The sequence below is a fragment of the Thunnus maccoyii genome, chromosome 21, assembly GCF_910596095.1.
Source record: "Thunnus maccoyii chromosome 21, fThuMac1.1, whole genome shotgun sequence".
Classification (NCBI taxonomy): domain Eukaryota; kingdom Metazoa; phylum Chordata; class Actinopteri; order Scombriformes; family Scombridae; genus Thunnus; species Thunnus maccoyii.
This window is the reverse complement of record NC_056553.1, coordinates 16,929,527-16,949,655: the sequence shown is the minus strand read 5'-3', so window position 1 is coordinate 16,949,655 and position 20,129 is coordinate 16,929,527. Positions and strand designations below refer to the sequence as shown.

General features: G+C 41.3%; 2 protein-coding genes across 5 annotated transcripts in view; one reads left to right on the top strand and one right to left on the bottom strand.

Moving 5' to 3' along the window:
• LOC121887986 (beta-1,4-galactosyltransferase 1-like) overlaps nucleotides 1–20,129 on the bottom strand; it is a 30,953-nt gene that overhangs the window by 5,299 nt on the left and 5,525 nt on the right. For 2 of the 4 annotated variants that reach the window (XM_042399199.1, XM_042399197.1), the window contains exons 3-5: nucleotides 16,007–16,441; nucleotides 15,128–15,705; nucleotides 12,800–14,623 (exon numbers count right to left, since the gene is read on the bottom strand). The exons of the other annotated variants lie outside the window; for them this stretch is intronic. In XM_042399199.1, the coding sequence (XP_042255133.1) occupies nucleotides 13,955–14,623; nucleotides 15,128–15,532 (1,074 nt within the window). In that variant the 5' untranslated portion in view covers nucleotides 15,533–15,705; nucleotides 16,007–16,441 and the 3' untranslated portion in view covers nucleotides 12,800–13,954. Of the gene's footprint in view, nucleotides 1–12,799; nucleotides 14,624–15,127; nucleotides 15,706–16,006; nucleotides 16,442–20,129 lie in introns of those variants that run through there. 4 annotated transcript variants of the gene reach the window in all.
• amer2 (APC membrane recruitment protein 2) lies at nucleotides 2,750–7,318 on the top strand. Its single transcript, XM_042399195.1, has one exon. It carries the CDS (start codon nucleotides 2,809–2,811, stop codon nucleotides 4,900–4,902), a length of 2,094 nt encoding a protein of 697 aa, XP_042255129.1. The 5' UTR covers nucleotides 2,750–2,808; the 3' UTR covers nucleotides 4,903–7,318.

Sequence of the window (20,129 nt, the reverse complement as noted above, 5' to 3'; positions counted from 1 at the left end):
GATTTTGAAATTATTTAAACAGCATAACAATGTGTGTTTCCACCCTAAGGACTCAGCAAAATCCTTTGTTTAATCATGTGATAACTGAGCCCACTCATAACTATCCACTCATCAATCCACCAGCCATCTGCTGCTCAGTGTCAGCTTCAAGTCTGTCCAATAGCCAGCTGACCTGCTAGCATTGCTGTGGGGCATTCTGCTTGGGAATGGTAAGACGTACCTGAAAAACCTGCACACTTCCTGGGTGACTGACTTGACTCTGAGTGGACAGATTATCTTTCTTTTTGGGGGAGAGCATAAGGAAGATATGCTTCAGTGCTTCACTCTGGGGAAGCCCTCAAAATGTGTTTGTGTGGGTGTGAGCGTGTCTGTGGATCTGTGAGTGAGTGTGTGTGTGTGTGTGTGTGGGTGTGTGTGTGTGTTGCCTTGGGCAGATGAATGCAGACATTGTTTGATAGCAGTGGGCTGGAAGAGGAGAGCCTGTGCCCACGGTGACTGAGGAGGAGGATGAGGAGGAGGAGAGGGAGAAAAGGAGGAGGGGAGGGAGGGAAGGAAGGAGGGGAGAGGTGGTTTGTAAGTGGGTCGGGGTATCAGGGAGATTCATGGGGGGTTGGGTGGATAGAATAGGCAGTAAAAAGAGCACCCATTGTAGATCATGCTTAGTATGAAAAACGGGGTGAACACTGGGTTAAACCACATATCTGATATACACATAATTATCATCTACCTACAGAAACAATAGCTCAACAGGAGAGATGGGGAGCATCCACTTAAAATGTCTTCTCAATGAACCCACAGTTTATCTTGGCAAAATTCCCAGAATCATTTACTTCATCAACACACACTTGAACCATTTTACATACTGTATATACATCATGACTTATGTATATTATATATATTTAAGAAATACAGAAAGGGACAATGACAAGGCAACAAGTTGAGGATATACACTGCTTTTTCCTGCACTTAGTGTTCAGTTAATTGTTCTACATGCCCACAGGAACTCTGCTGGTTGCCAAGGCAGGAGCCAACAGTTTAGCTAATGTGGAAAGAAAAATTGTTGACTGCATGAGTGGTAACAAACAAACACACACACACACACACACACACACACACACACACACACACACACACACACACACTAAAAAAGTTCTCCTCATTTTTTAACAACTGCATGTTAAATTGATGAAAATTCTCCATCTCTCTCTCTCTTTCACACACACACACACACACACACACACACAAACGACACACACCCAACAGCATTGAAATAGTAGTTTTTCTAAATCCATATCCCAGATTAAGCCAGGATATTGTATTTGAGTCCTCTAATTCAGGCTTCTGACATGCTTATTTTTGTTTACTTTGAGCTTTTCCGTGGTTACACACACACACAGAACCACACACACGTGGCAGAGTGTGTTCAACAGCAGTGTGTAACTTAAGCACGCAGCAACAGTTAGGAGTAGGAGCAGTTGGTGTAATTGCGATAACAATTGTTTAATAACTACAATAATCTGATAGTATACATTTATTAGATTTATCCAGAGGGGCATTTCAGCCAAAGAGGGTAAAGGGGCAGCAGCTCAAGCCACTTGAGCCACTGTGTGTTCATGCCCCTGTTTAGGATGATAGGATGACAGTTAGATGTGTTGTCATAGGTCTCAGACACCTGGCACTGTGCGTCCATATGGAGTTGGGCTCAATGCCATATGGCCTATATGTCTAGCCCAAACTGTTTTGGAGTGTGAGTGTGTGTGTGTGTGTGTGTGTGCGCACCCAACAGCACTGAAATAGTTTTTCCAAATCCATATCCCAGCTTAAGCCCCTGATTATCAGCAGGTCTTGTATTTGAGTCCTCTAATTCAGGCTTCTGAAATGCTTATTTTTGTTTACTTTGAGCTTTTCCATGACTACACACACACGCACACACATACAAACTCAACCAGTAAGTAATGCTGATAAATTTGAAATGTCAAGCTACTGTTTGCATGGAATTACTTACGCAGATGAAAAAAGTAAAACACACACACAAAAGACATTTATTCAAAATATTCACATCTGTAATGTTTGCTGTTGGAAGTCTGCTTTCACTTGTTCGATTTTTCACCACCTTCATGGCCTATGTTCACCAGACATGTATGAAGAACATCAAATCCAAACAAGTATGCGAGCAGTCTTTATAATTAGCCATTCCACTCTGTCTCATGATCCACTGAGAAGGCTCACATAAACATATTGAACTCATGTCTAATCCGTCATAATGCATCAGTGGGGGTGTGTGTCTACTTATTTGCGCAAACACACTTGATATGTGTTAAACACACATAGGCATGGGAGCAGTGAATGTAGGGCTTGAAAATTGATGAGCACTTAAAAGAAAAGAGCAAACAGTGCATTGGTGACAAGGAAGGTGGAGGAAGAGAGGAGGAAGAGGATGGGGGAGGGAGTGGAGGACAGACACTGGCGCCCCGCCAACGTTGACGAAAGCTGCTTAGCCCACCCAGTTGCCATGGATACAGTGAGGAGCAGCACCCAGCATGTGTGTGTGTGTGTGTCTGTGTGTGAGAGAGAGAGAGAGAGAGAGAGAGAGAGAGAGAAAGAGAGGGAGGGGAGTGAGGCAGAGAGAGAAAACCAGCAGGCAAGCGTTAGAGCAAGTCAGAGTGGGAGTGAAAGAGCACCAGGCAGCAGGGTGGAGAGAGAGAAAGAGAGAGGGTGAGTGTATGTGTGGCCAGAGAGAGAGAGAGAGAGAGGACAGAAAGGCAGCTAGAGAGCTAGAGGGAGACGATTGAGTGGGAGCACTAGATAATGGAGGTGCAGTCGGAGTGTGTGGAGCCTCCTATGGCCCCTCAGTGTGACCCCCAGCCCACTGGGAAGATCAACAAAGCTGCCTTCAAACTCTTTGGAAAGCGGCGCACTGGCTCTGGAATGGCCAGCTTCTTCTCCTTCAGGAACAAAGGGGCCACAAACAGTGGGAACAACGGGAATTCTGACAATGGGAATTCTGTGAATGGGAACGGTTCGGCGGCATCGGCAGAGCTTGTTAGGAGCAGAACCCACGATGGACTAACAAGCGCTAACAACGAAGTCGATGGACGGAGAGGGGAGGGGCTAACTGGCCTGGAGGCGGGACCGGTGAGGTCTCTTAGCAAATCGCTGAGTTTCTTCTCTTTGCTCCGACGTGGGAGTTTTAGGTCGAGTGAAAATGGAGGGGCGGGGCTTGTCAGAAGAGGGAGGGGCCTAAAGGGCTTTTTTAGCAGCATGCGATGGAGACGTAAGGAAAAAACAATTGAAGGAGAAGCGGAAGAATTAGAAGGGAGGAAGGAGAAGGATGGGGATATTGCTGTCTCTGAAAAGGTAAAGGATATTACTCTCACCCTTGAACCACCTCCGCATCATCACCAAGAGGATTGTGGGAATGCTGAGGCAGAACCTAACCTCCAAGCAGCAGAGACTCCCACTACTAGTGTTACCATGACACCCTCACACTGTGTTGCCATGCCAGGGCCATCTGGTGAGCCAGACTCCCCCTTTCCTTACACGCCCACTGACTCGCCACTGCGCCCACCCATCCCAAAAGCCAAAGCTTCAATTTCAAGCCTCACCCCTTCCCTCGCTACGCCCCCTTTGGATCGCTGCAGCACAGGCGATCCACCCTCGGAACCTTCAGTGGACCGCCTCTGCTCTCTCCTCTTCACCGACGTCACATCCCTCAAGAGCTTTGATTCACTGACAGGCTGCGGTGACATAATTGCTGATGCAGATGAGGAGGGACCAGCGGGCAATGGGGGCAGCGGCACCAGCAGCAGCAGTAGTGGTGGAGGAGGAGGGAGTGTAGGAGCGGGGGTTGGGAGAGCTGTTGGCATCTCCAGTGCCACGTCTCGTTGCTCCCCATCCAAACCTCTACCTTCCCAGCTCACCCAGCCCATGTTCTCTGTTTCCTCAAGCTCAGTGCCTGCGTCCCTTCCTGCCCGGGCCAGGGCACCACCTACACCACAGCAGCACCCAGCCGGTAGTGGGGTGGTGGCCTACATGGGCGGTGGGGAGGAAATGGCAAGTCCAGAAGGAGTGGACGATGCAGACATGCAGGGGCTCTGGCATATGCTGCCTTCTACGGGGGACAATTCCCCTGCTTTGCCCCGATCACACCAACCTTCCTCCACTACCCCCACCTCCACTTATCCCCCTCGCGCCACCTCCAACCCTGCCAGTGGCCACTTGCCCTCAGCCTCTAGGAGTGCAGACCGTAAGCTACCCCAGGTGAAAGCATTGGGGCTCAGTAAGATTCCAGTGGTTGGTGCAGCAGGAGGCCGGGCAGCTAAACCCCCCCTTCCTCACACGCACAGCCGTCATCCCACATCACCTGGTGAAAAAGAGCCCCTTAGTGACGAGGGCTACTGGGACACACCCTCAGCAACGCCCACAGCGACACCTGATGAAAGTGGGCTGCAGCGTAACCAGAGGATGGCCCTGTCACGCGACAGTTGCTCTGGAGACCACCTGTACGACCTCTACAACGACCCTGAAGAGGAAGGAGAGAACGATGACCAGGAGGGAGATGAGGATCTCAACAGTACTCCCTCTCCATCCACTGAATACAAACTGAGCCCCACCTCCCAAACAAGTCCTCCTTCCTCCTCCTCTTCTTCCTCCTTCCGATCAATGAAAGGCAGTACCAGCCTTCCCCGGGAATCTAAGATCCCGGTAAGCGCCAGACAACCCACACCCCCACACTCTGTAAGCCAGTCAGCCCTGTCGTCTGTCCTAGAGGCTGAATCCCCTCCGCCAAAGACCCAAGCGCCTCCCCCAGCTCGCACTAGAATCCCTGTATCCAAGGTGCCCGTCCGTCGTTCTGTAAACAAAACTGGCAGCACCACTAGAGGAACTGCCCCCAAGAAGTAGTTTCTCTCTAAGGGGTGGTTCCCTCCTACTAACTTATGGACTTGAGTGGACATCACTACAGTGCTGTTTATGCAGAGCCAAAAGTTTTCCCAGACCAAGAAAAATGTTGAGCTGTAGAGTTAACAGCCTATGAATTCCTTTTAAATCTTAAAAGCTCTCATTCCTTAAGTGTTTTGGCTTACGACAGGCTAGAATAGAATAAGTGGTTTTGTTCACTTGAGAAAGTCACGAGGAGACTCCAAAAAGCTGGGCTAACACTTCACAGCCTTCACTGGAACTTTGGAGGTTGACTCCTGACAATCCACGGACTTTCAATAGACACATTCGCCTTGTAACTTCCTGGAAAAGCTCCTGACCTGCTGAGAGTTTGACAGCCACGTTCAAAGCTTCAGCTCATGACTGCACACTGCAAGAAAAAGCAGAGCACCTTTTTATCTTTTACATTTTTCTTATGGAATTCCACATGACATAACTCAATTTGCTCATAAGGACCTAATCTAATCAAAGTTTTTTTTTTTCTGAGTTTGTCATCTTGTCTAATCTGTAACAAATTACCTCCTAATCCTCTGATGTTAGAGCCAAAGTAAAAAGAAAATATCCACAACCTGGAATAACCCGCCACTTTTGTTTGATGTGTTTTTTGCTTTTTGAAGATGGTCCTCTTCTGACCGCACACTGATTATACGACTGTATGCGCAAATGTAAAAATGAACACAGAGATCTGAAGGCAACTTTAACCTGTTTTTTTCACTTACATACTTTGCAGCTACAAATGTGGCAACGCTGTCCTACAGAAGACCACACAATTTTTTATTCTGGATGACCTAAGTTTGGTTTCAGCCTGTTGCATTTGGATCTCACTTGCACCCTACTGCATAACTGGGAGTCATCCATAGGATGTCAATCTCTGGGATTTACAACTGTTGAATTACAAATGGAAACCTGCAAAACTATCGCAATATTCTAACTGGAGGGATCCCTTGCACTGATGCTTCAATACAGTCAAACATACAACACACACAGACACACACACACACATATATATATATATCTACATGCACACAAACATTTTCTCTCCCTCTCTGCATGCAGTGCCACACATACAAGGCACAAAGGTCAGGGAACATCATCTGACGCTGGAGGACATCACACACACTGTTCAACTTTTGGCACTGTCTTTGTAGCTACACTGGATGACTTTCTCCTCTAAGGACACATGCACAAACAACCAATTTTTTGTAGTTATTACTTTCTTCTTCAACGGATTTCATACTGTTTTTATAGGCTTCTCCTTCCTAAGTCATACTGCACGGATCTTAAACTGTGATTGCACCAGCCTCTTAATACAGTACTTTCTGTTCTTCTCAACTAACATACTGTACAGGCTGATGTGAGTGGTTGACAGGGAGGCATCCTTGCTGTGTGTCAGCCAGTTCTAGAGAGTCACAATATGCCTGCAAGTGTTCTGTTTAAATAGGCTGTGACCCCAAAAGGACAAGGAAATTCTGTTTCAGATAAAGAGAGAAACTTTTTTTGAGTTATGTTATTAACTGGATCACAGCTTCAAATACAAAAGTGAAATTTGAGGACTAAAGCTATATCAGTTCAGAGTCCTTCACCCTTTTTCTCCTGGCTGTTGTACTAGTGAACATTGTACAACCTTATTCTAGGAACCACCGCAGCTGTGTGTGAATCTGAATGTAGCTTGACATAATTGTAGATCGTTGGTCAGCATATATTTTTCTGTGTCAGTCTGTTTTCCTCTTTGTCCCTCTTTTGTCGGGGCAAGACAAATGGTGGGATTTACCGTTTTCCAAGTCCCCCGTGCTCTGAAAAACGAAGACAAACTACTGCACAGTGTGTGCAGCCTTGCAAAGCACCACTTGTTTTAAGAATGAGGGGGTGTATTGCAGTCCTAAAAGGCCTTTGTCAATGATTCAGCGAGACAAGTTACAGCAAGTGTTCTCTACCCTTCAGTTAAAGAGAGGGGTTTTCATACGCAAAGACATTTGAGATGATGCAAGTTTTCTCTAATCCTAACCACAAGGGTGCCAATGACACTTGAGGGTCATTCTAGTTCATGATAGCTCTCCATCTCATTTAGAATGTGATGATTGATCCACAACACTACTCCAGGTTCAGATATCTTTTCAGCCTCCTGATGGTGTAGTGTACGACAAGACATGGAGTAACCTGATCTCCAGATAAAAAGGGCAGGCGAAAGGTCATTTGGGGAGCAGAGAATGATCATATCTGTTCCATGTTTTCTCTGTCTACACTGTGATCTTGTTTTATTTTTGTTTTTTATTTAGTATGCAATCACTTTCATTCTTTCTTCCTTTGAGTGTTATTTGACCAGGGAGAGATTGGACTGGGAAAGGATGGTGACATACTTTTTTGGGTGATGGAGAACAATTTTAACATTCAAAGGATTCCTGGTAAAATTTAATAAATATGTATTAATTAATTAAGTATTAAGTATTTATTTCAAATAACAGTGTTTATGCTTGTGGATTGTTCCCCAAAGTGTCCTAAAATCATAATTTTACTACATGACGCTGTCACCAATCAAAATATATTAATGCTAAGATTAAGAAAGAGAGAGTAGGGAACTGTGATGCATTGTTATGCATTGTTTTGTTGGGTTTTTTTTCCCAAATATGACGTCCTCTTGAGTTGATGTCATTCTGTCCCACATGCCACAGTTTGGTGTGTAAATAGCACTTGTTTCTCCACTTCCTCCACGTATGACATGGTGAAAATCAAAGTTGTTTACCTTGATCCATTGCACTGGCATACAAACAGCAATGACATGAACCACAGGGGTCACCATATTGCCACTTGGCTCAGTTCCTTGTGTTTTTTTTTCCCCAGAGTGATACTTTTCTTCTCTTTTCTTTCTGATTACAAATCAAGGCCATTATGTGATCTTTCGTTGCAATGTTTTCCTTCTTTTTGTTACCGTCTGTCTGCTCACAGTGTGAAAATCTTTCCACTTTTCATATTTAATGAATAAAACTATGTTTGCGCTGATATATGAACTCCTGGCTCTTTGTAACCATATTTGCACAAGAATTCATACATTTCAATGTCAGGGGCTTCATTTACTTGTATAATTAGAGCCCTTCTCTCCTCCACTCCCCCTTTCCACCCCCACATCCCAGTAGCTCAAGTCCCCAAGGAGTAGGTTCGGTGAGAAAGAGGGAGAGAGACAGAGATGCTTTTGTTGATTTTCAGCGTGTGTGGCATTTTTGTTGTGCCGTCACACTTGGAGAGAGGTCTGCTTGGCTTGGGAGTAATAGGTTATCAATACATTTTATTGATCACTGAGATGAAAGCCTGATGGATGTGTCATTGTCTGCTGTTGGTCTCCAGTGGGAAAAGATGCGTAGAGGCCTGTACGATGACAAAGAGACGCAGCTGATGCACAGCTGATGCATGTGGATGTGGAACCTGTGTGTGCGTTTGTGTGTCCTGAATATAGATGAAAGGGTGGGTCTCATTGTTTCGAAGGAAACACATGTTGCAAGAAAAAGCTCATATGTTGTTGTGGCATGGGTGCGCATGCATGTGTAGTGGGAGGAGGATTTGGTGCAGTGCGAATCCCCTTTGTAATGGTGCAGCAATCCCCCCCCCCCCCCTCCCTCTCGATCCGACTCTCTCTCTGTTTCTGCACGCTGAGGTTTATGTAAAAGCCTTACGTAAGACCATAACACTCACTTGTGCCAGCCCACCAGATCAAAGCTAGTGATGCCGACAGTGAGAGTGGTGCGAGGTGGTGTGCGCCCTGTGTGTATATCGCCTGATCTCATCATTAATCTACTGCTGTTTGGGTGCTGAATGTGGACACTCATCGTCATTGTGAGCCATGTTTGTGTCTGTGAGTGTGTGTTTGTTTTGGTACATAAATCTGTGTATAGGAGGATGACAGGGAGGTTTTAGTCTGTGCTGAACAACGCAATTCTTACACAAACCGATGAAGAAGAGAATAAGGATGGGAGTGAGGGAGAAATGCAAAGAAAGAGATTTATTGTGAGTGTGAGTTAGGGTTTGCTTGCCTTCAGCACTGTTAAATGAGCTTGTGATGAACAGCGACCACTGTGGCCACAAATGACAATCATGGGATAATGGTAAACGCTAAAATGTAGTGTAACTGCAGCGCTAGAAAAGAAGAGTCATTAAATCAGTGAAGTCACTCAGTAGTGTCAATTACACAACAGATTCTATCTTAGGTTTAGGTTATCTGCCATAAGCTACTGGTAATATCAGACCAAGAAAGGCTGTGGTGGCAAAACCCCTAATGGACTGACTTAAATCTTTCTTTTTAATGCTTATATGTTCAGCTTTTGATTTTTTAAGACAAATGTGCTATTTCTTCTTTCAAAAGTTACATAGCCTTGCTTTAATATAAGCATGTGGCATGCGTATGAGTGCTTATACATACAGTGTGCATGATCAATTATCATAGTGTTGTTACTGGTTTCTAACTAGTGGATTTCTTTCAGCAGTCTCTCTGAAGAGCTCAAACATGATACTGAGATTTCCTGTCCATGCTAAATCAGTATCTACTGCTGATTTATAGTGATATAGTAAAACTATTATAATTTTAACGATGCTTACAAAAACCTACACTGTGTATGAGAGTATGACAGCATTCCAATAGGTTACAGTCATGGTATAGCATTATTATATATTGGTTAAAAGGAGGATGTGTTTATTTTTTACTATACAGCTTCGAATATAAACAGAAAACCACAGGAAAACATTTTAGCTTTTCAGAAAGACCAATTAAAGAAACCCTCTATTAAAAGACTGATTAAATTACAGATGCTAAGTGGAGCAAAATGCTAGCACGGAAAAATATATATTGAAGACCATCCTGATATTTCTAAAAAATATATCTTGATGATAGGTAGGGTTTCATTGCCCTGATGAACAGGTGTGTGTGTGTGTGTGTGTGTGTGTGTGTGTGTGCGTGTGAATTATGGGAGACTTAAGCACCATTCAAAAGCTGTACCCCACATTTTGCATGGCAGCCTCTCTACAGTCGTTCCCATAGTAACTCCACTAGGTCAACCAATGAAAAGAGGGGGCTGGGCAGGATGGAGGATGGGAGAGTGTTTGGGGGGGGTGTTGGCTGGGGGGTGGTGTGCTTGTGGTGGTTGCTGACACAGTGTGTGAGAGACGTGATTAGAGTTGAACTGGTGCATTCAAACATTTACAAATACAAATATACATACAACACACAACCCTACATGTTGATGTGCATATGCAAATAGACTGTACACACAATCCCTCTTGTCTTGTCATCCCTTAATAAACCATCAATGGGATCATTGAGAAAAGTAGAAAAGCAGTGATAAAGATTTCATTCTCGAAACAATGCGTCAACCTTTAGCACACATCCTCTAAACACACCGATTCCTCATGTAAAGGTTTCACTCTGCACTGCTGGCTTTCGTTTCTGCAACCTCCGGGGAAGCCCCCGCCACTACAACTACCACCACCATTTTTTTATTCCCTGTGCTGTGCATTTGCCTTCCCTTACTTCTCACCCTCTTGTATTTGATGCCACAGTTCCTCTCAGGGCAATGTTGTGTAATACTCCCACTTGTCAATAATTCATCAACACACAAGCTTTTGACTCTATGAATGGCTGCAACTGTTTGTTACTCCATGTAGATGAAAGCATGCAGTTCACTATGATGCTGAGTGAAACTGGAACCAAGCAGCAAATCAGGTAAATATGGTTTAGACTATAGTCTGACAAGATGAGAAACTAGACCACTTGTATCTCTCACAAATGTTAAAAGTAACATGGCTGTCAAAAACACACCAAGCATGTTTCCCTCCACAGTGACAAATTCTGACTTTGAAATGATAAACTGACAGGAGTCAAGATATGTAATTAAGCTCCAAACTGAATTGTAGCCTGTGTTGCAACATAAATATGAATTGAATTATGAATCACAAGGTGAGTAATGAGTGAAATTTCCCTTTAGAATCTAAGGTCAGAGGATGAATTAATATGATACACAGTACAATGGTTTGAAATTACTACTCGATATTGCATCAACATTTTAAGTGAATTTGTGATCAAATGTGTTTGTGTGTTGGCCAAGGACAATTGGCAGAGTACAACTGGTAGTTTTGTGAAATACCAATAATAATAATGTAACTTGAATTCCAACATTAACTCTCTTGTTGAACACCTGACTGTGAATACCTGGTAAAAACTGGTTTAATGACATGAACTTAACATCAATATCAGTGGATCCCCCCTGCACAGTGTCTTGTGTCGTGTCTTATGTTGCCTCTCATTTACTGGAGCAACAATGCTGAAAAATTCATTAGGAGGTTGGGCAGGCTGGGGGGATACACCGTATATGCATGGTTGTGTTAGTATGTGGTGTGTATTCTGAGCAGAGGACTATAGAACAGACTTTCTAAAGCATCTTCTGCTTGACTGGCCTGTCAGGTTGTATTTCTCTGACCCCCGAGGCTTCCAACTGTACCTGCTACCAGAAAAGTACCCTGCATAGGGGAAGAAACAAAACCAGTAAGATAATATGATATAATAGTTTCACTACTACTACTTATTTACTAAAATAGAGTATATATGGTTAGACACATGTTATTATTGATGAAAAAAGTATTATTATTATATTATTATTATTGTTACAACTTTAAAATCCTTAAAATGGCATCTACTCCTGCTCCCTCATTACAGATTACAGAATCTTTAAATTTCAGATAAATTTCATTTCAGAATTTTTACTGCTGGACACAAGATGTCTCCTACTTCACTGTAAAGTCCATTCTCAGTGTACTGGAGGCTTCAATTTTCCACATCACACATGTGTAAGTTGAATATTGGACAAGAATTGGCTTCCAAATGAGTTGTGATGTTACAAATCATGCTCACAGGACCACCCCTTACAAAAATTTCCATTTTCAGCAGATGAATGTGAAAACAGCCTTGTAGTGTCAAACTCTGCACATACTGTACATTATTCTGCATTCTATCAGAGTGAAGGAACAAGAAACATATTTTCAAAATGAAGTAGTCTACAAAGCAGGAATTATTGGAAAAATAAACTAATCTTCAACATTTCACCCAAAGTTTTGCCTCAGTAAGAACAAGTACAAGACTCAGCTTCCCTCGATTATAAAGTAAGATGGAATTACTTTGGGCTCCTCTAAAAACATGGCAAAAATATATTAAAAGTTTATCCGTAGCTAATATGAATATTCAGCAACCTCAGTTTGTCAAATAAAGTGAATATCTTTCAAAGTTACAGTCTTTTTAGTGCTAAATTCCCAATTTTAGTTAATATTCTTCCACTGCAGCTCAACAGCGAAACTCTGTCTGGGGAAATAAAAAGAGGGAATTTTATTCTAAAAAGAAAATAATGTTGGAAGATATCCACCTGATTTAACTAGCTTGGACTGCTGACACATCATAATAGCTTTAGATAATCTTTTAAGTACATTTTTGGTCAAAATGAAGAGTGTGGATTTTGGCCCCCATCACTTCCATTGAAAGCGTGTTTGAAAGGGATCTTTTAATGGCCAGTATTAGCTGGTGGAATTATTACAGCAAGGAAAACCTCTTTCATAATTCATGTGGGCACCTGGCTAAGACAGACTTGGAAAAACTGTGAACCCACCCTTTAAATCTGCATTTATACTTCCTGCCTTTATCTGACTTGCTGGGGCATTTTTGCATACAAAGCACAAATCCACTGAGCAAACATACAACTTGAAGTAGTTCATTACTCATACACATACAATGTGCTTAGTTTCATTTCTTCGTTCAAGGGTAAGCTCAACACCAAACCATAGTAGATGTTCACCCAAAAAGGACAATCATCATTTTAATTTGGATTGTGTGGAACACTACTTTATTAGAAAAGGCTATAAATACAATAAAATAAAGTATTATACACCTGTAAAGTAAAAAAATACATTCAAAAAGAAAAGGATACTTCAACCAGTGCATCACTGCCACCAAAACTAATTTTCCCTTTATCATTCTAAACTCAAGACAGTCAAAAGTCAAAATAACAATCCACTGAAACTGTGTTTCTGTAACAAAACAGTATCTATAAAAAGACTGCAAGCAAACAACAGGTTTCAAAAAGTCAGTACACATTCTCACTGTCAGTACACACATTACTTATGTACTATTTATCCTTTATTCACAGTGAACACCTACAGTAATGTAATGTAAAGCACAAAAAATAAAAGCTGGTGTTGCATTGCACTGTAAAGATAAATGTCTCAATACAATAAATTAAGTTAAATCAGGACCTGATTAGATCTAACAAAATATAAAACCCCTTAACCACTTCATTGTCCATCCAGACACTCCTGTCTAGTCTGACGTCAGTGTTTCATCCACTTTGAGTGGTATTTGCCCCTGCAATACACAAATATCTTCTAGCATGGTGCAACCATCCCCAGAATGTCTCTTCTGTGACGTCTTTAACATATAAACCTATGTCCTCCTGTCCACACCAGAACATGTTCTTAAATGTTCTCATCCCAGGTCTTCAAATACCAACACTTTTTCACCACCCCAGCGTCAGTATTTGATGCCCTGGGAATGAGAACAGGCTTCATATTCTTGCACAGCAGACTGAATAATGATTGTTATTTGAGGATTGTGCCAAAGCACTATCCTGTACTTCATATTCAAAATATTTACATTCACTATATTGTCAAGTATGCATAAAAACGTATCAAATATGCAAATAATGATATACTATTACATATGTTCACTGAGACACAACATATGTACATGCAGGATTGCAAACGTAACCCTACACCAAGACCCACACCTGCCCCAGGTCAATTACAAGAAATTTGACAGACTGCATTCACAGATATTTTAAGAAGATAAACATAAAATCACCCAAGGTAGAGCAAGAAGAATACCATCTTCTATTGTTTGAGTCCTGAGCCTGGAAAACCAGTGAATCACCAATGTGGCCCGCAGATACTGTACAATAGTCAACAACAGTCCAGAATCCACAGGTTCCATCCTCATTCAGCTTGGTGGAGCTTCAATATCCACAGTGATAAAAGAGTACAGTATATCCTTCACAATCTCCTTGACTGTGTATTTGAGGGAATTAATTCCATCTTTACCCATGGCCCACTGGGTTTGGCCCAGTTTACCAGGATTCTTTGGATTAGGCTCATTGTGCAAGTCTCTTACATGTTTGATCATCTTGTACCTTCCCGTCCTCAAGTCAGGCCTGGAAATGGACATCCCACGGAAGATAACTCGCCTATAGATATCGTCATCCTCACCACCCCAGCCCCAGTAAGAGTTCGGGAAGCCATTAATCTTCATGTATTGGCTCTTGGACAATGAAGAAACCCCTCCAAAGTAGGTGTTATAGGGTAGCCTATAGCTAAATTTGTCCATAGCCACAGCCAAGTGTCTGGGATTGTCAAAACATCTGTAGAGGTTACGATCATCAATAGGAACCAAGTCAACATCCGAGAAGACAAAGCACTCATAGTCATATTCCTTCAATGCCTCAACATAGCCTGCGTTCATCAGTTTAGCTCGGTTGAACACTCCATCTCCAGCTTGGTTGATAACATACACACCATAGTCCAACTGCTGTCGTATCAATATAGGATGGAGGTAATAAAGCCAGTGCTTCAGGTGCTCATGCCGATTTCGAAATGGGATGATGATTGCCACCTAAACAAACAAGTAAATAATTAAAACGTCTGAAATACAGTAAGCATTTCATGTAAGCACACACTTTATCATCTATACTATACTTGTATAGATATCAAATGTAAAAATACTGTATATACCCTCTTTGTTTTCACATGTAAAAAAAAGGCAGATTGAATCCAGCATGGACATGCAATGAGAGAAAACAAAAGGAAATAAAATAAACCTTTTCATAAGCTATACTTATATTATAAATAATAATATAATTTGGACTGTGAATAAAAATACTAAGTTAAATGCTGTTTCTAAGAGTTACTGTTTTTCCACACTGTTTTCAGTGTTCTAAAGTAGCAGAAATAGTCTAAATGGTTTTACATTCTGGAGAATCATTGGCCTTATACCAAGCAAACACATGTCATGACCACTGCAAAATTACATTCATCCCTTCTTCAAGTCGTTATCTATTAATTGTTTATTCTCTTCATTTATTTATGTGTCCATTTGTCTCTCCATTCTTTCACCTACCTTGTGTCGTGAGATACAGTCTGGTGGCTTGTAACGTCCTCCCTCCTGTAGAGGAGCACCAACCTCCTTTTTCACCTCATCCATAGTCCGTTTGTAATTAAACTCCACATTGAGAGGACCCAAAAGATTTGGAGGGGTATCAGGGCAGGGTACCAAACTTTTCTTGGTAGTGTCTGGTATCTGTGTCGTCTCTTGGCTGGTGCTTGGTCCTTCAGTCCTCGTTTCCAATAGCTCTTTCACACGTTCTTTTATCAGCCAGGAAATTGTGTTATTTCCATTTGCTTTAAGATATGGCTTAGAAAGAAAAGCCAAAGTGCTATCTTTACTGTAGAACAAAAGTACAACAAAACATGCCACACTCAAGAAAGCAAAAATTGCCAGGAAGTTAAAGAGTTTTTTCAGCATTTTTGCTGTCCTTGAAGCTGAGTACTGTATACTCAACGCCTGTCCTCCAGCTCCGATACCTGCATTTCTCTTTGCAAGTCAAAGGTGTCGAAACACAAGAGCAACCAGACTGGTTTTTATTTTCTTTGAGCAGCTTCCTTGTTCATGTCAGATGATCAGGTTGGGCCTCACACCTGTTGTGAATAATTCATCATGATTTTTAAAATTTGTTCCCTCCTAAATGGCTCAGAATGATGTCATTGATTAAGTTGACAGTGTATTACTGTGTAAGTTTATCTACAATACTATCATATTATCTCCTTTAATTTGTACAGTATCCACAATTGCTTTTATACTGATGTTGATGTATGCAAAACAAAACAAAAAACATCAAAACAATGATTTGTACTACGAAATGACTTAATTGTTGGTTAAAATGGTCACTGAAATATACAGTATTACTATTTTAAATAGTAGAGAAAGAATAATACTTACCGGTATGTTGTCAAACTGGGCCCTCTACTGGTGTGTGATTGAAGGTGCTGATTTTCTTAACTACTCGAATTGAACAGATCTTAACAGAGCTTAACAGAACAGCAAGTTACCTACAACCTTTAAAGAAGTCTTCAAAGAAAGAAGCAGGCGCTGCCAACCCTGAAAAAAAACACCCTCAGCCAGATTCTACAAATCTGGGATATCATCAAGGTGCTGAAACAAGGACCGGGCCTTTAAAAAGACTGCTGCTTGAAAGACAGGGGTTGTCCCTTTTTAAGTGGAACAAGACTGTGGCTATTTCCGCCTGAAGCAAATTTCTCCTCTGGAATGTAACTGATAAGTATCCTACACTGCAGTTGACTTCCTATTTATGTGCAGACGAACTCGTCGCTGGGGCAGTTAGGGGTGTGCCATCGACAAATGAGGAAACTGGTCCTACGTGAATGAAGACAAAGAGCAAGGGTGTTACTTACATGGAACACACCCAACTTGACTGGAAATATGTGTTTCAGGTGTTCCACTTGGCAAATATTACTGTAGGTATTTCATGTCTATTATTGTGATAATCCAGTTCATCAGAGGCAGGTTAGGCAGAATAAGACAAATATTTGAAATGTGTGTTAAGAATCTGTAGTACAAAATGAAACCATAAGAATCTGCCTATGCAGTTAAGTGATGGATATATTCAAAGTTCACATAAATCATAAAAGCTTTTATACATATAGGTTTATGGTTTTTATACGCAGATTGGTAGGTTTCACAAACTTAGCAACTGAAAGCGTGTGCTGTGACATGGAGGAAGTATTTCAGTTTCAGCATGAATGAAAGGTCCACCACCCCCACAGACAGCTGGGTCAGACGAGTTAGCTTTTGTATACAATATTGAACTGGAGAATTTCTTGTTGTACATCCATATATTTTATACAACTGACAAAAATAATCCAGAACCAAGATTTGCCAAAATATGTTAAGATTTAATTCAGTTTTAATGCAAAATATTATTAAAAGTACAAATGAATTATAAAGAGTCATCTTGTCTCAATTTTGTAAGTGTTCAATTAAATGCTAGTGTTCTGTGTTCATAAAGTTGACACAGCATCTACAGTGTGGAGATGCATGTGACATCAGTGCACAAGCTTCTCACTGAAAACAAAGCAGACAGTGTTTATGTCATGTGACAAACCCATAACTGATGAAGACACACAACGTTCATTTCAAAGCATAAAAATGTCAACTAATGATTAAACATAAATTGAAGTGCTGCAGGTAGTGTGAAACTGGGTGGGCGAGAGTTTTATGAGCGTGGTTAAGAGAAGGAAGGAAATGTGAGAGGAAATGGTTGTCGTGACTGTATGAAAATATGTTATGACAGTTTGAGCAAAAATATGGTCACACACACACATTAAAAACAAACTAATAAGTTCAACTTTGAGTGCATGTATGTGTGTGCCAGAGACAGAAGGACAGAAGTAATCTATTTTGCCTGGTTCTTCCATTGGAATTTTTTCTGCTTTGCATGGTCCCTAATCCTATGGTTAGTTCCAGCTCGTTGGGTACATTTGGATCCCTCATAGCATGTAATTTGCAGGGAGAACATTTAGAAAATATGCAAGAAATACATTTGTTTTTTAACAATGATGCTTTGGCCTCATAATCAGATGACACAACTACACATCATATGATTATATTAACGTATAATTATAATTTATATTCTCATACTGTTTCAGTTTTTTCAAGATAAACAGACTCGAGATAAAGTTAGAAAATGAGCAGAACTTATCCAAAACCAAGCAGCAGCTGACCAGAAGAATACTATAACGCTCTGGTCAAATTCTTTGCTTTGATAATGACTTCCTCTCAGAGTCAGAGTAAATGAAGCTTAATTCCTTACTTATCGAAATAAAAAAAAAGTATGTTTTAAGTGATGAAAGATGTTTTCCAAAGCAGCAATGAGATCTCTGTTCTCCAAGACATTCTGTCAGTAGTGGCTATCAACTATTAACTAAATTAGTCTGAAGTGAACTTTAAGCTGAAATCTTTTACTTTTACTTTTACTTTTACACACAAAGCTGCACTGCACGCTGTGAGGTTAGAGAGGCATAGATTATGGCCTTTTTATGTCTGTCAGCTATCATACATACACACACAAACAAATGCACCAATGACTGAAGTATGAGCTTATGGGCTTCATTTTCATATGTTAATACACAGACATGTAAAGAAGTATATTGCTCTCAGCATACTGAATGTGTTTTTGAAAAGACTTTGTTGACACTGTCATTCAGGGAAGGAGCAATCCGGTGCTTTAAAATGTTTAATGCCTACATCTGTTTGCTGTGTTCAGTGGGTAACCACCCATGACTGCTGAAAGGCCACAAGAGTCCCACTACACCCATACTATACTTCACTACATGATTGGTTTAAACCAAATGTGTAGCAGGTTGATGTTGAACCTCACCAACAGTGACCTCTAGTGGGATGTAGGTCATTTTACAGTAACAAGACAAACACTCGGTTCACAGTTGCAAAGTGAACAACAGCTTCTGAAAACAAAGTAATCAGGTTTTAGAGACTGTGTGACTCTCTCTCTCCAGAGAACAAACATTTTTATGTGTCTTAAACTGTAAATTACATCAACCCTAATAACAAAGCACAAGCCTCTAAGTGTTGGAAATCATTGCGAGTGCCTTTAGAGGCTGTGCTGCTCTGTACATTTCATGAACCAAGGTGGTTTGAAGTGTGGATTGGATTTTTTAACCAATCTGTCATTTGAATGCAAGTGTTGTCCTAGTTGACATGAAAAACACTAGTTGTTTAAACTATAATTGGTGCCTTGGGTAAGCTTTGCTCAAAAAAGTGCTTCTTAAAAGAGCCTTGTCTCCAATTTTGCAAGGGTTGCTTGTGTGGTGGAAAGAGACCTGAAACTATGGCAGTCTGGTGTCATCTGTGTGAGGTCATTTCTTCTATGCCAGACTGTGTTTTATGACTGAGTAATTTTATGCTGAAGGAACTAAAATTAAAAAGAAAAACAAATACGTTTTCAGTTTAGTTTCTGTTTGACCACACAGCAAATAAGATGTTGCATTTTGTCTTCACCACCAAGAGGACCAAACTTTACCCTTGCTAGTCTTATCAATCCAAAGTATTGCATCCTTCCCAAATTAAGGTTAATCGAGACTAAGTGGGGCTTACAATACATTTAAATGCTAGCATACAGTCTCTGTCCAATAGCTGATTACATTTAAACCATCACTTTAAGTACTGGAGCAGGGGGAGCAGGGTTTTTAACAAGACCATACAGCCATGTTATAGCAGCTCTGTGAGGCTGTACTTAAGCGCAGTGGTGCTTTGAGCTAAATGCTAACGTCACCATGTTATTATAGATATTTGATCAAAAGGACAAACAGAACTTTTTCCCTGTTGACTGTGCCTCATGGTGGCGCTAGAAGAAAAGTCAACCAATCATCAAAGTCATTAAAGTGCGTTGTCTGAGAATCATAAATCTGTGCAAAATTTGGTGCCAATCCATTAGGTAGATGTTGAGATATTTCAATGAAAGAAACTTTGACCTGTTGGTGGTGCTGATGGAAAATCCAGGGCTCACCAAAGTTGTTAACAGAACCTCTTGGGAACTTGTATATATCTGTAGCAAATTTCACAGCCATCTATCAAATAGTTGTTCAAAATATTTCACTCTCAACCCCAAATGTCACCCTCATGGTGGCGCTAGAGGAAAAGTCAGAGGATCACCAGAGTCACTAGGATTCATCCCCTAGGGACCAGGATTGTGTGTACAAAATGTCATGGCAATCCATCTGATAGTTGTTGAGGCACTATATTTTAGTCTGGGCCAAAGTGGTGGACTGACAAACAGACCGACATTGCCATCCCCTGAGCTATGCCACTAGCATGGCTAAAAATAAGCACAAATTCCACATTCCTCAACATTTTCCCAGGACTTTGATGGAGATGCTACTTTGTCCCTTATTTGTCTGTTTAAACCATTTGCTATGGTTCATCATGTCCACCATGGGGATTCCTTTCTGTTTTCATGGTCATGGTTAATATGTTGATGTTGGCACTCAGCTCAACTTGAGTTCTCAGGGCTGAAAAATAGCTTGAA

What these genes read in the sequence shown, in the direction of transcription:
- amer2 (XM_042399195.1), top strand. Translation starts at nt 2,809, where the DNA reads ATGGAGGTGCAGTCGGAGTGTGTGGAGCCTCCTATGGCCCCTCAGTGT.